General features: G+C 45.9%; 1 protein-coding gene across 2 annotated transcripts in view; it reads right to left on the minus strand.

Annotated features, from left to right (window-relative positions):
* Nucleotides 1–24,934, minus strand: part of MERTK (MER proto-oncogene, tyrosine kinase) — a 126,305-nt gene extending 101,371 nt beyond the window's left edge. Inside the window, exon 1 of one of the 2 annotated variants that reach the window (XM_019445225.2) lies at nt 24,702–24,934. In XM_019445225.2, coding sequence (XP_019300770.1) covers nt 24,702–24,762 — 61 coding nt within the window. In that variant the 5' untranslated portion in view covers nt 24,763–24,934. The remainder of the gene's footprint in view (nt 1–24,701) is intronic. The other variant, XM_019445210.2, reaches the window with a different exon arrangement.
* Between the last annotated feature and the right edge of the window lie 400 nt (nt 24,935–25,334).

Raw genomic sequence — 25,334 nt, forward strand, 5'->3', positions numbered from 1 at the left:
AAACATTCATTTATTCCAGGGAGTGGAGGTCAGGGTGACTCTGCAGAGAGAGGCCCCTGCCTCTCCTGTCGCCGCCACGCCAGGCAAATCTTAGGCACAAGTGTGGGCCTGTGCTCTTAGCAGGAAACGGCAAAGCTCTGCCTGGGCGCCATCCAGCTCCATCATCTTCCTCTGAATTTGGGGATACTTTCTGCAGTTATGAATGCTCTGGCTATTTATCTTATGCCTGCAGACCCTGTGCAAGAACACTCTTTTTCTTGAGGCGTTGAAGCACTTATAATTCACCTTTGCCTCTCAGATCAGCAAATTTATCGAGAGTCCTTATTCACGGACATCCATGAGACTGGGAAGGCAGGGGGTTTGTCCAAATAACCGTGTTTTTCTTTAAAGGCAAAAAAAAAAGTGGAGTGGGAGAAGCAAATAATTCCTTGGTTTGTTTAATTTACTTAAAGACACTTAAAATGTCAAATTATAAGGGTAACCCAAGTTGGTAGTGGAAAATTCACATGTTTACAGAAGCCCAGAGAACATAAAATGGGAACCTGTTTTTAATCCCAAGCCTGCAAGATAACCTCTGGTTACAGCTGGGGTCTAGCCTTCAGTTTTCTCGGAGCCAAGCTGCTAAGTGAGCAAACTAGAGACAGGGCCACCCACTCAGAGGTCGGAGGGGCAAACCCACCCTATAATCACTATGGCTGGTTTAAAAGATAGCTAAGCTCCATGAGCTGAACTGCCAGGAGTTGGCAGAATGATTCAACTGCCAGTAAGCATTTACCTCGCACCTACCGGGTCTAAGATTTGTTGTGATAGTGTAATGGGATACAGAGAGGCACTTGCCCCAGACAGGGAGCAGCAGAGGGTCCCAGGAGTTAAAAGGAAGAAGGGATATGGGGAAGTGGGGCAACAGAGCTGTCCTGACAAATGTCAGCGGGGCTTTCCCTGGTCCCTCCCCACCCTCGACTACTTAGCCCTCCTACTTGGGGTGCTGGGGCTCTCCCCCTCGTAACGTCTCCTGGGATTCCTCATTCGGTTCTTTCTCTCCTGCTGGACTGGGAGCCCCAAGAGGGCTAGCACCCACACTCTAGCCGGGTCATAGAAGACGCTCAAAATAGGCGTGTTGAATGAATAAAAGTAAAGGCATGAATTAGAGAAGGGATGTGGGAGGGGGGACAGGGTTTCTAGGGGCTGGGGCGGTGGGAAATTGCAGAGAAAGAAGAGGCCCTAATAGTTTGGGAACATGAGTGCAGCTGTAGGGTGGTGCTCCTGTGCTAACATCAAAGAGCCAGAGCAAGTGGATAGAGCTGACCGTGGAGAGTCCCGGATCCTGGCCGAGGCAGCAGTGATTCCTGGAAAGTTTCTGAGCAGGGGAGGGAGATCAGAGCCGTACTTGACTCCGGCACTGACATCTGGCTGAGTGGGAGCCCGAGGAGCAGGAAGGAGGAGGCCAGGAAGAAGGGAACCCACCAGGAAGATGGCAAAGACCTAACTACCAGAGTGGCTGGGAGCAGGAAGGATGCTGGAGAGAGAAGAAAGGTTGACCCCAACAGTGTTCCCACTATGGCCATCATCCCACAACAGAAAGGTCGGTCTAACACCAAGTATTTAGGAAGGATATAACCTCAGAACACAGGAGAGTTCTCAGGAGTGGTCATTATACTGGTTGTTGTTGGCAGGCCGGGAGGCTGCTTCCGGTTCAGTTTTCTCACAGGGAGAAGGGGGATGGTAACCAGGGTGCCCCACAGGGTATTGCTGTCAGCAACAAAGGAGGTATCACTATCTCTGGCTCATCGTCAGCTCTCCAATAACTGTTAGCTATTACTTTTTTATTATTTTCCCAGCTTACTCTTAATCAGTAAACACCTGCCGCACACAGCCCAATACTTGAGAGGGGCTGATTTACAAGGGTTGATACAGGGAGCTGCCCAACTCCTCGTGGATGATGGTGCTGGTGAGGCTTCCGCTGCACAACTTTGCTGGGGGCCGGAGGGGGTGCCGTTCATCGAGCAGTCTGTGTAAATGCTGTTCTAGAGCTCTGCAGTGCACACAGGGAGCCCTGAGCGATTTCGGATAATGTGGAAAAGGGCAAAATAAAAACCAATCCAAGGTTTTGGACCCAGGGGTCAGGGCAATGACCGATCAGAAATTATATTTTTTTCATAACTTAAAAAAAAAATTAATGATTTTTTAAAATGAATTAATTTATTTATTTAGACGCTGGGCTCAATCTCACTAATTGTGAGATCATGACCTGAACCAAAATCAAGAGTTGGACGCTGAATGGACTGAGCCACCCAGGTGCCTCCAGAAGTGGAACGCTTTACGATTATCTTGGGAGAGTTATGGCAGGAGGAGGAGATCGGACCAACAAGGCCTGCTTATACAGCAAACCTTTTAGTTCTCACTAACATGCTCCCATTAACTCATCTTTACGATGGCAAAAGGGAGTGTGGTGGCCTTGGTGTTAGATGGATAAACATTTGAGACGATGTTTAGTCAAGGTGAGAGATGTATTAAAAGCCCACAGAGACTGGGGGAGCCTGGGTGGCTCAGTCGGTTGAGCGTCTGACTTCTGCTCAGGACATGATCTCGTGGTTCACAAGTTCGAGCCCCGCGTCGGGCTCTGTGCTGACAGCTCAGAACCTGGAGCCTGCTTCAGATTCTGTGTTTCCCTATCTCTCTGCCCCTCGCCCGCTCATGCTCTCTCTCTCTCTCTCTAAAAAATAAACAAACATTAAAAACAAAACCAAAAACAGCCCACAGAGACTGAATGAGAATTTTGTACTCTCTACATAGCATACATGGAAAAGTGGGCTGCCTCTGGCTATAATTTGGGTGGAAGTCACAAGAAACTTCACCCTCCCCACCCCTCTCTTCCTTCTTTCAAGGTTGTTTCCATCTGTGGACTGGATAAGCTACTCAAGTGGGAGGTTGAGCCTTACATAAGTAACTGCTACTAAGCAGCCTTGGATAAACGGCCTCACACCCAGGTCGGACAGCAGCTGTCCCACTGTTCCAGAAGCTGCCATCTCCCCCCAGCCCCCAGCCTGGGAGCTGCATGATGGAGCATCCCTGCCCATTCCCAATCACTACTCGGCCCTTGCCCAGATTCCAACGTCAGCTTCGCACAGACAGGGATTGTGCCTCCGTCATCGGCCTCCAGTGCCAAGCACAGGGATAGGCTTATGGGACACAATTAGCAAATGCTTATTCATCCCACAAATAAATTGGTTCAATATACTGTCCATTGTTTCCCGCAGGTTTGCCTTGTTTTTCTGAACAAATTTGTAGCTTTCTCGAAAGCTGGAGGTGACATCCTTTGAACCCAGCAGGATGAGAAACATGGATTTACTCTGCAGTGAACATTCACGGAAAAAATGGGTGTGATGATGTGGGCCGAGTTCTGAAGGGTGAGCTGGGAAGAGACGTGGTCCAGGCAGGGACACTGCTGGGGCTGGGGTTGGGACTGAGGGGGGACACTGGCATGCCTCTGAAACAGCCCCTCTTCCACCAAGCACACATAGCCGCAGTGAGCCAGCCATTTAGGGACCTTAGTCTGTTAGACTCAGAATTGGTCACTGAGGGGATATTAGTAAATAGGCCACTTTCTGTGCGACCAACTAGCACATCCCACCTTTAAATCCATGACTAATGGCTCAGTGCTTGCTGAGTGTGCATGATGGCAGGTGGGCTGGTGGTCAGTATCGTTCAGTGGTGCCCAGCAAAGTGCCTTGGTGCCTGAGACATGACCTCAGAAACGCTCTTTAGCCTCTCTGGTCCCCTGCAAGGATAAGAGTGCTTTAGTGGTAGGACATGATCGGATGTATAGGGTCTGTCAGCACATTCTACAGATTTTGGCTGATGCTGTTGTCATTGCATTGCATCTGAACTGGGCCTGTTGGCCACCTGAAGTAGGATTTTTTTTAATGTTTTAATGTTTTTTTTTTAATGTTTACTTATTTTTGAGAGAGACAGAGACAGAGCTTGAGCAGGGGAGGGGCAGAGAGAGAGGGAGACACAGAATCCGAAGCAGGCTCCAGGCTCCGAGCTGTCAGCACAGAGCCCGATGCGGGGCTTGAACCTACGGATGGTGAGATCACGACCTGAGCTGAAGTCGGACGCCCAACAGACTGAGCCACCCAGGCACCCCTGAAGTCGGATTTTTTTTCTTTTAATTTTTTTAAGTTTATTTATTTTGAGAGACAGAGCAGAGGAGGGGCAGAGAGAGAGAGGGAGAGAGAGACAGAATCCCAGGCAGGCTCCATGCTGTCAGAGCGGAGCCTGATGTGGGGCTTGAACTCACGAACCGTGAGATCATGACCTGAGCTGAAACCAAGAGTCAGATGCTTAACTGACTGAGCTACCCAGGAGCCCCAAGTAGGATTTTTTTTTTAAGTTTACTTATTTATTTTGAGAGAGAGAGAGAGAGAGAGAGAGGGAGAGAGAGAGCACAAGCAGGAGAGGGGCAGAGAGAGAGAATCCCAAGCAGGCTCCATACTGTCAGCACAGAACCCAACGTGGGGCGCAAACTCACAAACTGTGAGATGGTGACCTGAGCTGAAGCCAAGAGTCGGATGCCTAACTGCCTGAGCCGCCCTAAAGTAGGATTTCTGAGGTCCAGGGGCAGCAGGTGGAATGGTAGCAGAGCAGGCCCCCAGGCCCTGGACGCCCTCCAAACCACGGGAAGAAGACTGGGCCGGCAGCAGCCCTGCAGGAGGAAGAGTGCGGGTGGGCGAGCCTATCCAGCCCTGCCTTGGGTGTCAGGTGCCATCAATCTGCCTTACAACCCTGGGTGCCTGGAAAGCGACAAGGGAAGCACCTTGGCTTGAGCGTTGGAATAAGGGCAGGACTGAAGTGCCAGCCGGTGGGACCCACTACTCCGCTCTTTCTACTCTTCCTCAAACAACAAAACGGACAGAGGCATCAAGCAAGCTCTCTGAAGGTCAGCCTCACAATCAGGAAGCCCAGAGGCGGGTACAAGAGTGAGGGCTTATTCCTGAACTCCTGGGGGTTCTTTGCTTCTCACCTGCCACCTACGTGGCCCAGGGGGGCAGCAACAGACAGAGGGGAGGATGCCCTTTGCCCGAGAGCTAAGGCCTCCATTCTGGCCTGGCTGTCTGCTGCGTGTGGGCTTTGCTATCAAGCAGCCCCCTTGTAGTTGGGAGAAAGGCCTCCTTCAGGAGTGCGTTTGCAGTTTACAAAAAGGCTTTTGGAGGCCACACCCCGTCCCTTCCCCTGCAGCGCCCTGTGTCCGCCTCTAAGAGAAAGGGCCATACCTGGACCCCCACCGCCCCAGCCTCACCCCGTCCTTCTGGCTGCTATTTGAATCATGTCCCTCGGCAGCTTCCCTGTCATCTAGTTTAAGGGCTCCTTCCCCACCCCCATGGCCGGCTGAGGCCAAACCAAGAACAAACAGAACCTTGCTACTTAGTTTTGTGTCACTTTATGTAAACATGAAGGTTTCTCAATTGATAAAGAGGAACAACAATACTTAATAAGAGAAAAATGTAAACCCTTTACCCTGGGGGGCCCCGGGTGGCTCAGTGTGTTAAGCGTCTGACTTCCGCTCAGGTTCATGGGTTCAAGCCCTGAATTGGGCTCTCTGCTGTCAGCTTTGGATCCTCTGTCCCCCCCACCCCGCCCCTCCCATGTTCTGTCTTTCTTTCTCTCTCTCTCTCTCTCAAAAAAAAAAAAAAAGAACCCTGAAGTCAAAGAAGCAAGATTTAGCCCCGCGCAGAGGCCAAATGACCTGTGCAAGTCACTTGTCCATGTGAGAGTCAGTCTCCTCATCTGGAAAGCAAGACACATAACACCTCCTTCTGTCAGAGATAATAGCAGAACACTACACGTAAAGCTCTGTGCAATGCCTGGCATGCACAGACATGCGATGAATGGCAGTTAAGATTTTCATAACATGAAACATCTGATCCGTCTTGTTTTGAAGGTGCAACTAGTCATGTCTGGACCATCAGTGCTGAACATATGGGACCAGTTATGCTGACTTAGACCATGCAGCCTCCTGCAGTGAAATATGAATATATGTTTACTTAACTAAGGGTTTTCCTTCTCTTCCCCCTTTGGCAGGACACCAAGTATCACGGAAAGGCTGAAGGAACGCTTTCTGGCCAGAGTGGTGAAGCAGTTGTCCCCTGGGGGTTTGGGGCTGATTCTCCCCAAGGACCAGATGTGGCTTTCACAACATATAGGAGAGACTCTCAGTCTCCAAGTTTAATTCCTCCATCATGCCACCCCCGACACTATGCTCCGGCCCACCAATACCTGAATGCCTATTAATGAAAAGGCATTATTTTAAAGAAACAATTATTTCCTTTAAAAATGTGACTATTTCTAGGAGCGGCTGGGTGGCTCAGTCATTTAAGCATCCGACTCTTGGTTTCGGCTCAGCCTATGATCTCACCGTTTCGTGAGTTTGAGCCCCACATCGGGCTCCGTGCTGACAGTGTGGAGCCTGCTTGCGATTCTCTGCCTCCCCCTCTCTCTGCCCTCCCTCGCCCACCCCCACTTGCACTATCTCGCTCTCGAAATAAGTAAATAAACTTAAAAAAAAAGAATAAATAAAATGTGACTATTTCTGGAACAGCAAACAGCTAACAAGAATAGTTTGTTAATCTCTTTCCCAAATGACAGAGGGCACAGAATTCTGTCCAAAAACAGATATACTTTTCCTTACTCTTCCCACTAAGTACACATAAAAACAATGGAAACAAACATTAAACAAACAAAGCCACTACCAACAACCCTGAAAAGTGGAGAGAAGGCAGACTGACTAAGGACTTCAGGGTGCTAGAACACTGTGATGACGATTTCCCTGGGTTTTCCTTCGGCTCCACGTGTCTCAAGTTGGAAATGGTCACAGGCAAAGACCACCACCACCAACAAAACACACAAACAAAAACACAAAATCAAAAACAAAAGCCAGTTCTCCAGAGTCAAAGGACCAGGAAAGGGGCAGCCCATCAAGACAGAAGACAGACCACAAACTGCTCTCCTTCAGGCAAACCACCCAGAAAAAACTATGGTCCCATCTCCACTCATGCCAGCACAGGTCAAATGAGGAGCCAGGACTTGCACCCTTATCAGGTTGAAAGGCGGTGCCACAACTATTCCACTGGGTGGTATCAGAAAGGGCCAAGTAGAAAGCTGGGACTTTCATCCTCACTGGCTTGTGGGGAGCCTGGACTTCTACTCCCACCTGCCAGTAATGAGGCATGCCTCCCGGTCCTCACTGGGATGGTTTCAGAGAAGGCCTAATAGAGAGTCAGGGCTTTCACTGCTGCCCAGTGAGGCCATCCCTCCCCTCCCCCTACTGTCAGTGCGGGTAAGGTGGGGGACAGTTGGGAAGTAATAAGGCACTCCATCCCTTCCCAGACAGAAGGTATCAGTAGAAACCTAATGGACAGCCAGAACTCCCACCCACCTCTGACCAGCAGTTACTCACATTCAGATGCCAATGGAGGCTGAATGGAGAACCCAGAATTCTACCCTCACCAGGCAGTAAAGAAGCAGCATACCTCTTCCCAGCCAGAGCAGTTGAGAGGACACCAGGTATAACAAAAGAATAAAAGATAAAAACAAGAGCCAGAGTCTCATAATATAATACTGGAAATTTTTAGGTTTCAATAAAAAATTCAATCTCAAACTCAATGAGATACTAATACCAAAGTGACAGAGAATTGTCTGAAAAAGACTTTTTGGTGGGGGGGGGGGGCAGAGAGAGAGGAAGAGGGAGAATACTAAGCAGACTCCATGTTCAGCAGAGCCCTACATGGGGCTCTATCCCATGACCATGAGATCATGACCTGAGCCGAAATCAGGAGTAGGACACTCAACCAACTGAGCCTTCCAGGCACCTCTGAAAAAGGTTTTAAAGAAAGAATAATAAAAAGACTCCAATGAGCAAGTATGAACATGAAACACATGAGAAAATAGAAAGCCTCAGCAAAGAAATATAAAGTCACAGCAAAGAAATCAAAGATGCATATTTAAAAAATGTAAACTTTCAACTAAAAAATACAATAACCCAAATAAAAAACTCAGTGTATGGGCTCAATAGCAGAAGAGAGGGGCAGAGGAAAGAATCGGTGAACTGGAAGACAGAACAATAGAAAATTATCCAATGTGAAGAACAGAGAGAAAAGAGACTGAGAAAAAACAAACAGAGATTCTCGAATCTGTAGGACTATTATTAAAAATCTAACATTTATATTATCAGAGTCCTGGAAGGAGAGGAAAAAGAAGAGAGTAAGAATGAAAAAGGACTCGAAGAAATAATGCTGAAAGTTACCTAAACCTGACACAAACTATAAACCTACAAACTCAAACATCTGAGTGAACATAAGATAGCCCCCCCCCAAAATATCCACACCAAGATACATCATAGTCAAAACTTCTGAATAGTAAAGACAAAGAAAACATTTTGAAAGAAATGAGAGAGGGTGATGATGCCTGACCAATAGAGGAAAAAAACAACTCAAATGGTAGTGTATTTCACATCAAAAACCATGGAAGACAGAAGGAAATGGCATAATGTTGTAAGTACTAAAAGAACTGTCAACTCAGAATTCTTCAGAAATGAAAAGGAAACCAAAATATTCTCAGATGAGGGAAACCTAAGCATTTGTCAACAGCAGACCTACTCTTAAAAAACAGCTAAAGTAGGGACGCCTGGGCGGCTCATTTGGTTGAGCGTCCGACATTGGCTCAGGTCATGATCTCAGTTTGTTAGTTGGAGCCCTGCATCGGGCTTGCTGCTGTCAGCGCAGAGCCTGCTTCAGATCTTCTGTTGGCCTTTCTTTCTATCTCTCCCCCCGCCTCCCCGCTCATACTCTCACACTCAAAAATAAACAAAACATTTTTAAAAATTAAAAAAAAATAGCTAAAGGAAATTCTCTAAGCAGAAAGAAAACAATAAAAGAAGGAAATTCGAATCATCAGAAGAGAGGAAAAAAACACACAAAGCAAAAATATTTGTCAATGCGACAGACCTTCCTCCTCTTGAATTTTCTAAATTATGCTTGATGGTTGAAGAAAAATTGTAACACTATCTGATATAGTTCTACAAATGAGGAAGAGATATTTAAGATAATTATGGTTAAAAAAAATTTTTTTTAATGTTTATTTATTTTTGAAGGAGAGAGAGACAGAGTGTGAGCAGGAGAGGGGCAGAGAGAGAGGGAGACACAGAATCTGAAGCAGGCTCCATGCTCTGAGCTGTCAGCACAGAGTCCGATGCAGGGCTCGAACCCACGAACTGTGAGATCATGACCTGAGCTGAAGTTGGACGCTCAACCGACTGAGCCACCCAGGCGCCCCAAGATAATTATGGTTTAAATGGGGAAGCAAAGGAATTTAAAAGGAGGTAGGGATTCTATAATTCCCTTGAACTGGTAAAACTTCAACACATAATATATCAACAATTACATTAAATGTAAATGATTTAAATACATTTAAAGACCAAGATTAACACAGTAGATTAGAAAACATTACCCAGCTATCTGCTGTTTATAAGAAATTCATGCCAAATATAATGACGTAGGTAAGTTGAACTCATAAGAAGATATATCATTCAACCATTAATTAAAAGAAAGCAGGATAGCTACATGATATCACATAAAGTAGATTTCAAAGCAAAGAAGATTACCACAGACACAAAGGCACATTATATAATGATAAAAGACTCAATCTACCAAGAAGACATAGCAGTCTTAAATAAATATATACCAAACCAAAGAGCTGAAAAATATGTGAAGCAAAAACTGATATAATTGAAAGGAGAAATAAACAAATCAAGAATTGTATTTGGAGACGTCACCATCTCTCAAGAACTGATCAAATAACTGGCAGAAAATAAGCCAGGATACAGAAGAACTTGATGACATTGCCAATGAAAAGAATCTAGTCTACATTTATAGAACATTCCACCCAACAACAGCAGAATCCACATTCTTTCCAAATGATGTTGGAATATAAACCAAGATAAACCATATCTTGGGCCGTAAAGCAAATCTCACCAAACTTAAAAGATTTAAAATCTCTGTGCTTTCTGACCACAACAGAAATAATTACAAATAACAGAAAGGTAAGAGGAAATTCTCCAAATACTTGCAAATGAAACTTCTAAATAATCTATGGATCAAAGAGGATGTCTCAAGGGAAGTAAACAAATATATACTGAACTGAATGAACATGAAGATGCAACATATCAAAATTTATGAAACACAGCACAATGCTGAGGGGAAAATTTATTCAGTAATCTAAGCTCAGAACACCGACAAGGAAGAGCAAAACAAAAAATAATAAATATGAGAAATGAAATTGAAAAAAGAAAAGCAATGGAGAAAATTAGTGAAACAAAGAGCTGGTTGTTTAAAAAGATCAGTAAAGTTGATAAATCTCTAGTAAGACTTACAAAGAAAAAAAAAAGACACAAATTACTAATATCAAGAATGAAATAAGGAATATTACTATTGACCATACAGACATCAAAAGGAAAGTAACTAAATACTATGAACAGCTCTACACATGAATTTGACAGCATAGAGGAAATGGACTAATTCCACCAAAAACAAACTACTATAACTCACCCAATATGAAACTGATAATTTGAATAGCACTATAACTAATTAAGGACATTACATTCATAATCTAAAAAACTCCCCCAAAAACAAATTTCCAGGCTCACACGGTTTCACTGGAAAATGACACCAAATGCTTAAAGAAGAATTAGCACAAATTCCACACACTATCTTCCAGAAACTAGAAGAGGAGAGGACAACTGCCAATATATTAGTCCTGTTGCCCTGATATCAAAATTAGACAAATACAGTACAGAAAATGTACAGATCAACATTCTTTGTGAATATAGGTGCAAAAATTCCTTAACAAAATATCAGCAAATGGAATTCAACAATTTATAGAAAGAATTATGTACCAAGACCAAGTGGAATTTATTCCATGGATAGGAAGTTCGTTCAATATATGAAAATCAATCTGTGTCATCCACCATATTAACAGGCTAAAGAAGAAAAACAACATAATCATATCAATCATTTAATAAAGTCCAGCAGCCATTCAACACCCATTCATGATTTTTAAGAAAATAGGAGACGAGAATTTGCTTAACTTGATAAAGAACATCTACAAAAAACCAATAGCTACCATTTTACTTCCCCTCTTAGGGGAAACAAAGCAGGGTGTCTGCTTTCTCTATTCTTAGTCAACATAGTGCTGAAAGTTCTAGCCAATGCAGTAGAGCAAGAAAAAGAAATAAAAAGTATAGGAAAGGAAAGACCAGAAAGGAAGAAATAAAACAGTCACATTTGCAGGTATGATTGTCTACATAGAAAATCCCACAGAATCTGCAAAAAAAGGTCCTTGAGACTAAACCAATTTCATCAATGTCACAGGATACAAGATAAATATACAAAAGTTATTTTACTTCTATATACTAAGTAAGAACACATAGACATCAAAATGAAAAATACAATACCTTTTACAATCACTCACAAATGATGAAATACTTAGGTATAAATCTAACAAAGCACATACAGAACGCATATCCTGAAAAGTATAAAGCACTGATAGGAGAAATAAGACATCTAGATAAATGGAGAGACATATTGTGTTCATAAATTGGAAATCTCAACATTGTAAAGATATAAATTCTCCTCAAAGTGATACACAGACTGCAGTATAATAAAAATACATATATCTGGTCCTTGTCCCCAGTTCCTCACAGCCTAAAATGCTTAGAATTTCCTGGATGATAGGAATGTCTCTTGTTATTCATAATGAGCACCTTTGGAACACATCTGAGTTCATGCTAATGAGGTGACTTAGGGTGGGACCCTTAGATTGCTTCAGGATGGAAGCTGGTCATTAGAAGAACATGGGATTAGAGGGTTAGAATATTCTGCCCCATGCTCAACCTCAGGGTAGGAGACGGGGGCTAGAAATTGAGTTTAGTCACTAATGACCAATGATTTAAACAGTCATGCTCATGTAATGAAACCCCATATAAAATTCCTAAGCAACAAGGTTTAGGGAGCTTCTGAGTTAGTGAACACGTCTATATGCTGGGAGGGTGGTACACCCAGAGAAGGTATTGAAGTTCTGAACCTCTTCCCCTCGACCTTGCCTTATGTATCTCTTCCATTTGTTTTTTCCTGAGTTGTATCATTTATAATAAAGCTGTAATCATAAGAAGAGTGCTTTCCTGAATCATTCTAGTGAACTATGAAACCTGAAGGGGAAAGAATGGCATGGGAACCACTGAATTTGTAGTCAGCTGGGCAGAAATGTGGGCAGCCCACATATTTCATTTGAGTTGGTGTCTGCAGTGGGGGTGGTCTTATGAGATTGAGTCCTTAACCTGTAAGGTCTACACTAACTCCAGGCAGTTAGTGTCAGAACTGAATTGAATTGTAGGGCACCCAGTTGATGTCAAGAATTGGAGAATTTGTTGTTGTCAAAACAACATATTTGATGTCAGTCACAAAAAGCACATACTCCCAGATAGATTTTTTGTAGATAAAACTAATATATTTCTAAAATTTGTGTGGAAAGGCAAAGGATCTAGAATAGCTAAAACAATTTTGAAAACGAAGAATGAAATGGGAGGAATCAGTCTCTCCAATTTCAAACCTTATTACATAGCTACAATAATCAAACTGGATAGTACTGGCAGAGATATAGACACACAGCTCAATGGAACAGAAGAGAACCAGAAATAGATTCACACAAATATACCCAACTGGTTTTTGGCAAAGGTCAAAAGCAATTCAATGGAGGAAAGATAGCATTTTAAACAAATGATGCTGGAACAAGTGGATATGTATAGGCAAAAAAATTTTAACTTGACCCAAGTCTTACACTTTATTCAAAAATGAACTAAAAACGGGCCACAGATTTAAATGTCAAACATAAGCCTGTAAAACTTTTAGAAAAAAGAGGAGAAAAATTTCAGGATCTAGGGTTAGGCAAAGAGTCTCACGCTTGACACCAAGAATGTAATTCATAACAAGAAAAACGGATAAATTGAATTTCATCAAAATTAAAAATGTCCACTCTGCACAAGACACTGTTAAAAGCATAAAAAAACACGACTACAGACTAGGAGAAATTATTTGCAAACCATGTATCCGACAGAGCACTAGTATCTACATAATTAACCCTCAAAAACTCAATAAAAAACAAATAACCCGACTAGAAAATGGGCAAGGACATGAAAAATTGCTTCACCAAAGAGCATACATGGATGACAGATCGCTCATGAAAAAGCGTTCAACGTCGTAAATCATTAAGGAAATGCAAATTAAGACCACAGTGTGATATCACCTCATACCTGTCAGGATGGCAAAAATTAAAAACAGTGACATCACCAGATGCTGTGGAGAACGTGCCATCTCCAGGGCCTCCAAGGGAGGCAGAAGAGTTCACATCAGTGGTGCCGTGCGAGAAGGATCCAGCCCACGCTTGCTGGCTCTGAGGCTGGAGCAAAGGGCCAGGAGCCAAGGACTGTGAGCGGCCTCTAGAAGTGAGAAAAAACAAGGGAACAGACTCTCCCTACAGACTCCAGAAAGGGAGGAAGCCCTGCGGCCCCCCTGATTTTAGCCCCAGGGAGGCCCATGTCACGGTTCTGACTTACCGAAATGCAACATGATACAGTATTTTGTCGTTTTGCGTAACTAAGTTGGTGGTAGTTTGTCATAGCAGCAAATGGAAAATGAATACAGTACGAATCCATTTGTATAGCATTTTTGAAGTGACAAAACTACAGAAATGGAGAACCGGTTAGTGATTGCCAGGGGTGAGGGAGGTGAGCAGGCAGAGGGACATGGGCAACAACGAGGGGTCCTGGGGCGGTGGAGTACACAACGTCAATATCTCGCTTGTGAGCTTGTTCCACAGTTTTCTAAGATGCTACTCTTTGGGGGAAACTAGGTAATGGGTACATGGGGGCTTCTCTGTATCACTTCTTCTTAGACGTAGCATGACAATCTAAACTGATCTCAAAATTAAAAGTTTAATTTTAAAAATCCAACTATGTTTAGCATCTTCTGTTGGGTAAGAGGCAAAGGCTGCAGCACTTGATTATTATCTCCTTAACGTTCACTCTCTGCCAGCCTTTCCACTTACACAATCTTCTCTGATCCTGGGCAGGGAGTATTGCTGTTCCCAGTTCAGAGCAGCAGACTGAGGCTCATAGGTGCTAAACAACTCACGCAGATCTTCACACACAGGAAGAAATGAAGGGACTTCTCCCGGTGCCACCTATCCTCACCTCACCGGCCACATTCAGAGCCCAGTTCCTGAGCCCCTGCTTGTGGTTGTTTCTCAGGGCTGGGCAGAACAGGGCTCCAGTGTGCCAGAGGCAAGGCTGGGGATGGGGCACTGGGTGGTGAGCCTGGAGGGCCAGTGGGTGATGCCAAGATGGTCTCAGCCTGCTTTGCAACCTGACTACTACCAGCCCTGAGCAGCATTACCTGACCTATCTAGAGAATTCTCAAGATATTGGAGAAACGCCTCAACCGAGATCTTCCACGGCAATAACATACCTGTAAGACGTGCAGAAAGAAGGCTTTTCTCTGCTCTAATCATCTGGCAGTATACTTTGAGGCTGAAATGCATCTATCCTACAACTCAACATTTCCACCCCTAGAGACTCACGCATGTCCACAGTGAGACACGCACCCAAGTTCCTGGCTAACTTAACTGGGGTAGTGGTTTTGATACATGTTTGCTAAAATTCATCAAACTGGACACTTTACTATCGCGAATTAAACCTCTATAAACACAAGATTAAAAACAGGCATAGTTATGGCAACACTGCTTGTAACAGAAAACAACAACAACAACAACAACAACAACAAAATTCTTCAGTGCCCAAAAAAAGGAGAGTGGATAAATAAACTACCGTTACCCGCATAGTTGCCTATGAAGGTAAATAAACTGGGGCAGCACTGTTCAACCCAGAGGAGACTAGCAAACTTAACACAAAGTGAGAAAGCAAGCTGAAAGAAAGCACACACATAATAAAGATGTCGCTATTCCTTACAGCTTGGCCCAGCCAGGAAAGCCAAGCTGAAGTCCACCGCTTGGGGCTTCACATAAAGCCATCATCTTCTTATGGCCTGAAAAGGGCAGACTCGGCTGCTATGAAACTGGTTGCATTTTTGTCCTCCCCTATTCTTTCTTCCTGGAATGCAAATGGAAGGCCCAGAGAGGCACCATCCACGTGGAGACCATGAGCACGAAAACCAGCCACTAAAGAAGGCAGAATAAAGAGCCAAGAAGAGCCAGGTTCCTGACCACATCGTGGAGCCTCCGCCCCAACCCCAGCCTGGCCATCCTCAGACTGCTCATGGCAAGACAGAAACACTTTCCTTTTGGTTGAGCCACTGAAGAGAAGTTCTCTGTTACATGCAACCAGAAGGAGACCCTACCTGACATGGTGTCAAACAACACTGGAAAGTGTTACCAATTCAATTATGTGTGGTCAAAGGGTAAAGAGGTGCATGGGGATTAAATCACCCGGTGTGGGGGAGTGGTCTTCTCTGGGGGAGGTGAGGTGAGGGGAGGAGACTGGAGTGGGGAGCAATGGGGGATTCCAGTGGGGGGAAGGTGCAAGGCTTCCCACTCCTCCTTGAGGATCAGATGCACCGCATTGGTGGAGTGGAACAAGAGATGTGTACAGAATGGCTCAGCCTTCGGGGCGCCTGGGTGGCTCAGTCGGTTAAGCGTCCGACTTCGGCTCAGGTCATGATCTCACGGTCCGTGAGTTCGAGCCCCAAGTTGGGCTCTGTGCTGACAGCTCAGAGCCTGGAGCCTGTTTCAGATTCTGTGTCTCCCTCTCTCTCTGACCCTCCCCTGTTCACGCTCTGTCTCTCTCTGTCTCAAAAATAAATAAACGTTAAAAAAAAAAAAAATTAAAAAAAAAAAAAAAAAAAGAATGGCTCAGCCTTCTACTGAGTAGGGTTGCACCCTAAAGATTGAGTCCATAGGTCCTAGGTGGGGCCTGGGCTTCTGTATTTTGAAAAAGCTTCCTAGTTGACTTTCTCCTTATCCTCCCAGCCAAAATGCTTGGGAGCTTTACATCCTACAATTCATACTATAAAATACTTATTTAATTTCCAGATATAAAATGACATCATGATATTAAATGAACAGAATTTTTTTAAATGATACAGAACTCCCCCTGGACCCTAGGGATTCTGTTGTGCACCCTGGGGAGACATGCTCTACTTTGCCCAGCCCAGAAAGACTCTCTAATTATCCCCATGCCTTCCAGAACCCAAGAGTCCACACTGCCTGCAGATTTGACAGGAAGAAGCCATAATCTGTTTGGACAGGTCCAGTATTCTCAGAAATATACATCCACGTTTGTAAACTATTCTATTAACCCAGACAGGGCTGGAGGGGGAATTTCACGGGAGCACAGACATTTCAGGCCGCAGGAAATGGCATCTGCCCACAGAAAAGAACCCACTGCCATGACTCATTTTTAAGAAATACTCTGTATTGCCTCTGGCCCCATTTCTGGGCTGGGGCCTGAGGACACTCACAGCCAGAGTCTGGCACCGGGTTGAGAGGTTGACACTCATGCTAAGGCACTGTATCTAGAACCACAGTGAGCAAGGGTCCCACCCCACCTCTGCCCTTCAGATGGAATCTGTTTTCTTCCCAGAAAGGGCCCCAGAATCCCTTATCTGCCCTTCCATTTGATCAGTGGGGATTTGGAGTTTCAGAAAGGTGTCCCTACAAGTTAATATCAAAACGGAGATGAGAATTTACACCTCTGGACTCCCAAAGTGGTTATGTTTTTTAACTCATGCTTTAGATGTAATACTAAATCCAATGAACTTCCTTTTTGCTTTGCTACAAAACTTTCAAAGAACATTGTTTCCATCAACAAATCCTCAAATCATGAGCCAGAATGGTAAAAAAAGGCTTAAAAGCGGGTTTCACTTCCTGTGTGGAGGCAGCCTGCCATGTAATGCAGTGGAACACCAGCCCTGCAGAAACAGGCAGCACTAGGGAGCCCATGAATATTTATCACCTCACTGTGCATTCACCAAGTAGTGCCGGGACAGAAAACAACTTTCAGCAAGTTTGAGTCCATGTTCTAATATTCTCCACCAAGACAGCTTGTTCTGACTTGTAAAAAAAAAAAAAAAAAAGGTCATTTTCAAAAACCATAATGAGGCCAGTCTACTCTTAATAGCTTTAATACGCCCTGAAGCTTAAAATAGCAAAACAATCGCTTCTCCAAGATAAACAAGGCTTTCCTTTGTGTGTCTAATGAGAGGCAAGACCACAGCTAAGGCACATTCTAAGCTGTTTGTTGTCCCTAAATGCTGAGGTAACTGGAGCTCCCCCACCCCTCCCAAAACAGCAGATTACACAAAAAGAGATCTGTCTGAGAGCTTTTGCCTGATCGTCAAACGACAACCTGAGACCCCAAGTGAGCCAGGGCAGTGCACGAATGCTGCAATGATCAGCTCTGGCTGGGGCCTTGGCTTACTCTGCAGACGCCAGACAGCACCTTTGAAGGAACTGAGAAGTACCCAGAAGACACCACTAGCGAATGGGTACAAGGGGAAATATAGGAGCACAAAATTTCCTGCCACAAAAACCTATACATACATTGAGATATGTAATGAAACGGGTTTTCTCCAAGCAGAAGTCTCTTAAACATTCTAAGTCTGGGGCGTAAAACTTCTCCTATATGATCTTGATTCAAACCTAAAGTCAACATCTGCCTCCTCTCTTTTTCTTCCTCCCCTTCTGCTCCTCCCCCATCACCCCCAAGACTCACGGAAAATCCATTTTGCCATTAAGTGAAAGAATTAAGTATAGGTTTCTCTATGAAATGTATAAGACAGAATCACCCTGGGATGCCTGGGTGGTTCAGTCAGTTAAGGGTCCGACTTCAGCTCAGGTCATGATCTCATGTTTGGTGAGTTCCAGCCCCTCTGGCTCTCTGCTGTCAGCACAGAACCTGCTTTGGATCCTCTGTCCCCCTCCCCCTCCCCTCAAAAGGAAATAAACATTTTTAAAACACTACCCTTTCTTCATTTATCACCTTAAAACACCAGGAACTGACTGGCGCCTGGATGGCTCAGTCGGTTGAGCATATGACTCTTGATTGCAGTTCAGGTCATGATCTCATGGTTCATGAGTTCGAGCTCCTCATCGGGCTCTGCCCTGACAGCATGAAACCTGCTTGGGATTCTGTCTCCTTCTCTCTCATCCCTTCCCGCTTGCTCTCTGTATCTTTCTCAAAATAAGTAAAATTAAATTTAAAAAAAAAGCGGGGGAGGTGCTTGGGTGGCTCAGTTGGTTAAACGTCCGACTTTGGCTCAGGTCAGGATCCCAAGGTTCATGAGTTCGAGCCCCGCATCAGGCTCTGTGCTGACTGCTCGGAGCCTGGAGCCTGCTTTGGATTCTGTGTCTCCCTCTCTCTCTATCCTCCCCTGCTTGTGAGTGCTCTCTCTCTCTCTCTCTCAAAAATAAATAAACATTAAAAAAACAAAACAAAACAAAAAAAACCCCACACACCAGAAACTGAGGAGGTGACCTGGACGTGGCAGCCTAAGGCTTCTCCAGCAGGTCACAGGTCATGCCTGCTGGATCCTGCAGACTGCAGAGGACCAGAGAATGTAAACAGCAGTGTTGCCAAGAAGAGAGGGATGCCCAGCTATTCCAAGTGCTGCTGCGGCCGAGTCGAGAGGTCTCACAAAACTGGGGAAAGCCTGGACCTTGCTGCAGTTAAAAATCTTCTACACAGTTTGGGGTGCCTGGGTGGCTCCGTCGGTTAAGCATCTGACTTCGGCTCAGGTCATGATCTCATAGTTCGTGAGTTTGAGCCCTGTGTCGGGCCCTGTGCTGACAGCTCAGAGCCTGGAGCCTGCTTTGGATTCTGTGTCTCCCTTTCTCTCTGCCCCTCCCCGACTCGTGCTCTGTGTGTGTGTCTCTCTCTCAAAATGAATAAATATTTTTTAAAAAAAGATATCAAATTAAAAAAATAAAAAAAGAATCTTGTATACGGTTCAACGGCTGCAAGTCAGGCAAAGGCCTCCCAGGGAGGAAGTGCCAGGGTGGCCAGGTACTTGCAATACTTTTGCTGTCCAAGAGGGGCCCCACAGACCCTGATGGAATTCTCACCCCCTGCCAGGCTGCACGTTCAGCCTTCAGCTGGAGGCAGAGGGAGTAGAACAGGGAAAGGGTGTAGAAGAGACAGAACAGGTTACTTCCCCATCAGGGGTTAGCAAATGCCCAGAGTGTAGGAGGCAGAGAGGAGTCAGGGCTTCCCTCAGGGTGCCTGGGGGATGGCTCACACTTGCCACCACCAAACAGGAAGCGTCTGGGAGCAGGAGTGCATCTGGGGCTCCCTGCCCGTTCCATTTGCTTGAGGACCACCTGCACACACACAGGCTCAGACGCGCACACAGTTTAATCTAAGAAACTGAGCCTCATGTTGCATCCATGTTGTATCAATTGGGAGACCTAGTTTTCGGGGATAGAAAGGAAAGGGATTACCTGGATGTTTAGATTCAAAAACAACAAAACTAAGACAAATGCAAAAATGAAAACAAACCATACCCACTTGCGAGTAGAGTTTTGTGGGAAAAGTTGAGCTGGAATTGGACTTCATTTTTATACCTTCCTGAGAGGCACAGGACAGGAAGCTATTCCTGTACTTTGTTAAGTCTGAACTCCACAAGTGAAGGTAAGGGGAGGGGGGAGGCAGGAGGGGGTGGCAGCAGGCAGGCCCTGCCTCAGGTGACAAGTGACAAGCCTGGGTTCTGCTGGCAGGACTACTGGGGACAAAGCCCTCAAGAGCGGTAGCAGGGAGCTGGCTGTTATAGGGCTCTAGGATGATACGGACAGCCCCTTCACGAAAGTGCTCTGAATGGTGGAGGGTGATCCACGGCTCCGTTCTCATATTTCGAGCTGTAATTTAGGCTTCATTTCAGCTAGAAAACAAGAACCTTTCCCCCAATGCCTTTTGTCTAGGAAAAACAGTTCTACAAAATCTGAGTTCAAAAGAACAGAAGGGAACCATCAGCAGTGATCGCGAACATTTTTGGAGCATTCCCGGTGTCCCCTTAGCTCATTTCATCCTTCCGCCAGTTCTGTGAATATCAGAGTGGAAACTGAGGTCCTGACAGTTACCCATAGCCCCCAGGGCTCCACAGAGGCCAGGTAGGTGGGACATGAAGCCCAGCTCACTGCCCACCCAGCACCCCGTTAACATTTTCATCCCAGTCCAAAGAAGCTCAGGTGGTGAACCAGCTTTTTTCAGTTTTTTTACTCATTAACCTCCCGCTGAGATGCATACCAACCCAGATGCTTGGGTTAAGATTAAACTAGTGACAACCGGTCAAAGTCAAGGCACTCAGGATCACAGCTAACTAGAGATCAGGCAAGCTGCCCCCAACAAGGAGCTGCTAACACTGTGTTTTTAAACTGAAAAATCAGATTTGGACTTTTTTTCCCCTCTAGTTGGAACAGTAAAGAGAATATAAAATGTTAATAGTGCTATATTGGGTTAATATAGTCCAAAAATCTATCTTCTTTCAATGTCTTAAGTGTCCTTGTAATGAAATCATTCTTTGACATCACAGCAAAATATAAGGCTGTTTTTTGTCAACCAAGCCCCAAGCACAAGGGCATGAGAGCTGCAGCAATTCTGTTTCTGGGTGAGCCAGCAGAAAGACAGAGGGGGAGGAGCACATGGTGAGACCCACAGGGTCCTGGTTCTCCGATACCATTCACACACACTCACAGAGCATCTGAAATGGGTGGAGCAGGGCACCATCTCACCATCACGTCGTGAAAAGTGTTATCAGGAAATTAAACCCAATGGCGCGCGCGCAGCTCTGGCTGGGGTGGGAGTGAGGGAAGGCCTCTTCAAGGGGGACATCTGAGCTGAAACCCAAACTATAAGAAGGAGCTGGCATAGAGAGATCTTGGGTTAGAGTCCAGCTAGAGGGAACAGCCAATGCAAAAATGCTAGACAGACGCTTATAGCTGGAGCAGAGTGAACATCAGAACTAGAAATGAGGCAGGGGGAGTGGGGAGGGGGCTCCTGGCAACTTTGCAAACCCTGGTCAGGAATGGGAAGCCACTGGAGGATTTTAAACCAGGGGACAACACAGTCCAGTTCATCTTCAAAAGCTCATTCTGGCTATTACATAGGAAGCAGCAGTTACAAATATGTGTCCATTTGCAGGTTGGGGAGGGAACCAACATCCTGGCTCAGCTTTTCTACCTGGTAGCATGTTCCCAATTCACAGGCATCTTAAGATTCAACCTGTTCGTAACCAGCTCTGACTGGCAACTCACTGGCCCTGCTCTTCAGATTATCTGGAAATTCTTTTTTTTTTTTAAATTTTTTTTAATGTTTATTTTTATTTTGAGAGACAGACACAGAGCGTGAGTGGGGGAGGGGCAGAGAGAGAGAGGGAGACACAGAATCTGAAGCAGGCTCCAGGCTCTGAACTGTCAGCACAGAGCCTGATGCGGGGCTTGAACTCACGGACCGTGAGATCATGACCGAGCTGAAGTTGAATGCTTAATCGACTGAGTCACCCAGGCACCCCAATCTGGAAATTATTTCTAAAATTAAAATTGAAAAACATAGTTACTGTTAAATTTTAAACATATCTGTGTTTCAGTCATCACTTTAAGAAAGTAGATCAGGGGGCACCTGGAGGCTCAGTCAGTTAAGCGTCCAACTTCAGCTCAGGTCATGATCTCACAGTTTGTGGGTTCAAACCCGCATCAGGCTCTGTGCTGACAGCTTGGAGCCTGGAGCCTGCTTCAGATTCTGTTTCTCCCTCTCTCTCTGTCCCTCCCCCACTTGTGCTCTCTCTCTCAAAAATAAATAAACATTAAAAAAATTCTTTTTAAAAAGAAAGTAGATCAGAATGACTTTATTTCTTTGCTTTTTCATTTAAGAGAGAGAGAGAGAGATAAAGAGGAGTGGGGGAGAGAAGGAAGAAAGAGAGAAAGAGGGAGGGGGAGAGGGAGAGGGAGAGAGAGAGAGAGAGAGAGAGAATTCCAAGCAGGCTCCACACTCAGCATGGAGCCCGATGCAGGGCTTGATCCCACAACCCTGGGATCATGACCTGAGCCAAAATCAAGAGTCTGAGACTCAGCTGACTGAGCCACCCAGTTGCCCCCAGAATGACTTTTAAAAAACTTTTATTTTTTTTAATGTTTATTTATTTCTGAGACAGAGAGAGAGCATGAGTGGGGGAGCGGCAGAGAGAGAGGGAGACACAGGATCCAAAGAAGGCTCCAGGCTCTGAGCTGTCAGCACAGAGCCCGACGCGGGGCTCGAACTCACAGACCGTGAGGCCGTGACCTGAGCTGAAATCGGTTGCTCAACTGACTGAGCCATTCAGGCGCCCTTTTTAAAAATTATCTTTAAAATGTGCCCTGCTTACTTCCAAAAAGCATTCAAGGCCATTGTCAAAAAGCCTGTCAGCAACAGGACAACTTCAAGTTCTCCCCAGGAAAACGTTTACAATATATTGTAATATCTGTTATGGCATCAGTTTGGGGTAAAAATGCTAATGTTGAAGGGTTTTAAAAGCCCAATTTGTTCTAAGGACTGTGTTCAGCTGCATGTACAGTTTTATCATGGGCTGATTCGCTCACTTTAATCCACTTTTATATTTTTCCTCTTCTATCCTCTCCCTGGCCCTCTAGAGAGCCACCCTTTGCCTGGTTTTGCTGCTCACTGGCTCCCCCATCAGAGACTGAGCGGAAAGGAAAGATTGGAAAGCCTGATGCCTCTGGTTCAGCAGTTTCAGTTCTACGTGTGGGTAGTTCTTTGTGGGATGGTGTTTATGTGTGTGCATGGGGCGGGCAGTCCTGGGTTAAAGTGCTATGTGAATTTTAATTATTTACCAATTCTTCTCCATTGTAGACACACACATCCCTCACCTTGTCTCTCTCTCTCCCTCTCTAAAATCTTATAACTGGACAGAGTCTAATTTCTCTCTTCCCATAGCATTTTTACTTCTGTTCTAATTCCATCGCTTAAGCTTTTGCAAAGTGATATACAACACTGTCACACATCTCACAGGTAAATTCAAGATAAAAAGCAAAAGGCAGAAGAAAAACAGAAATTTTTTATTCTTCCTTCTGGGTGGGTTTTAGCAGACGTTTTAGGATTATCTGACTAAAGCTGATTGTCAGCTACAAGAGTTTTTTGATTATGGTTTTTAAAAAATTTAGAGAAACGCTTCATTTTTAAATACCTTATAAGCACCAAAACTATCATTTCTGTTACTTTTCCCATAATTGTCACCACGTTCACTACCTCCAAGACTATGTATGGCTATCCTCACTAGTAGCAAAATAGACATTTGCGGCAGATTATGAAAAGCAGGATCTGACAGAAATGCTGACGAATTTTGAAGGGTTTTGGTGGGGATGTAGAGCAGAATTGTTTTAGTTCTTTGATTGGTTTGGCTTTTGATGTTTGCTTCAAATTACTATGTGGTCCCAAATTATAAATTGCATATGTAATTTAATGTATAAAACAAGAATGTTCACTGCTTAAAAATTTTTTAGTTGAGCAACTGACCTTTCAAAGGAAAACCTCAAAGGAAAAAATTTTAAGTAAATTGCCTAACTCTAATGGAACTTTCCAGGTATTCTTTAAAAAAGTTCTTTGTGATTAGGTAAAAGCTATTCAGTCATGTTCATGGGCAAAAGAGACAAAAACCACATGCTGAATTGAAATAGAAAACTTTCAGCTTAAGGAAAAATGCCAGGGATGTGGCATCCCCACCATTTCTTTTTCTTTTGGGTAAAGCCTGGTTACTCTCTCCCAGCTTAGTCAAAAAATGCCATCAGCAATCAAACCTCTAGCTTGTTAAAAACGTATTCTCCAAACAGTTGATGAAGAATGGAACCTGCCTTACTTGGCCTCTACTTATCAATCCACTATCTTACATTAGAATGCGACATTTTCAGGACAAACTCAGACGCTGTCCGAGCACATTAGATTCTGTTCAGCAATAACAGGGGTTAAAAGAATGCTTCCCCTTTGTCCAGGGCCCCCACACTCACAGGGTGTCCCTGTAAAGGGGTGCTAACATTGCCCATAAGGGCCCAGTGGGAGCAGCCTGGACGGCAGGCAGTCCCTCCCTGGCGGACTCCCGTCCCGGGTCGATCGCAGCACCAAGAATGTGACTCCAACTCCCCAGGCGGCTCCTCCCCGGCACCGGTCCCTTGGGAGATGGAGCCCGCGGTTCTCAGGACTACTGACAGAGCAGGGGTCCAACCACGCAGCGCTGTCTAGGGGAAAGTTTTCAGAGCGTTCCCGACCAGATCTGCGACCAACGTTCCCGGGGGCTGAAAACTTGGCGACCTGCAGCGGGCCGGGCCAAGCTCCATTTCCTCCTCTGCAGTATAGGGGAACCCCTCGGCGCCCACCCCCTAGCTGGCTCCACCGGGACACGCGCCCACGACCCGACCTTGGCGCTCTATCAGTGAGTTGGTGTCGACCCCCGCGCTCCACGCCCTGGCACCGCCGGGGCGTGCGGAGGTGTTTGCAAACTTGCCCAGCAGGCGGGCGCGTCCCCGTCGGCGCGCCCCCTTCACCGAGCTCCGGCCGCGAGCCCCCGGCCCCCCGCGCCTGGCTCTGGGCCCCGCGCACTCACCTCTGCTCCAGAGCGCGGGGAGGAAGAACCACGGCAGCAGCGGTAGCACGGCCCACCCCATCCCGGGGCAGCGCGTCTGGAAATTCTCTCCCGATCCACGCACAGACGGACGTCCCAAACCTGCCCAGTCCCCGGTCGAGCACGCCAGCTAAGCAGCCCAGTCCCGGCGGCGGGGCAGCTAGCGCCGAAGTGGCGGGGCCGCGCCGCGGGCAGGAGGCGCCTAGTGCTGGAAGGGGCGGGCCGGGGGCCGAGTCCGAGCGGACCCGAGCCAGTTAGGGTGGGGAGGGGGCGGGAAGGAGGGCAGAGAGGCGGGCCGCCGAGGGGAAGGAAGGGGACCGAGCTGGACAGCACGGGTGCGGAGGGGCGGGCCATGGGCCGAGCTGGGCGGCCAGGGATGGGGGACGGGGGTGGAGAGAAAGGGAGGGGACTGCAAGAAAGGGAGGGAATTAGAAACCAGTAGAGGGGAGGGGCGGCTGGAGGTGTGGAGGAGAGAGCAGCCCTGGCCTCTGGGCTGGCCAGGAGTTCAACACGTGTGGGTGGGAGGGAGACTGAGACAGGGGAAAAGTTGGAGACGCGTGGAGGGCTCCCGAGGCAGACCCAAAAGGAGGGTCCGCGGCGATTCCGCAATCCAGA

The sequence above is a fragment of the Panthera pardus genome, unplaced genomic scaffold (genome assembly GCF_024362965.1).
Source record: "Panthera pardus isolate Hobbes unplaced genomic scaffold, ASM2436296v1 HiC_scaffold_26, whole genome shotgun sequence".
NCBI classification, from domain to species: Eukaryota; Metazoa; Chordata; class Mammalia; order Carnivora; family Felidae; genus Panthera; species Panthera pardus.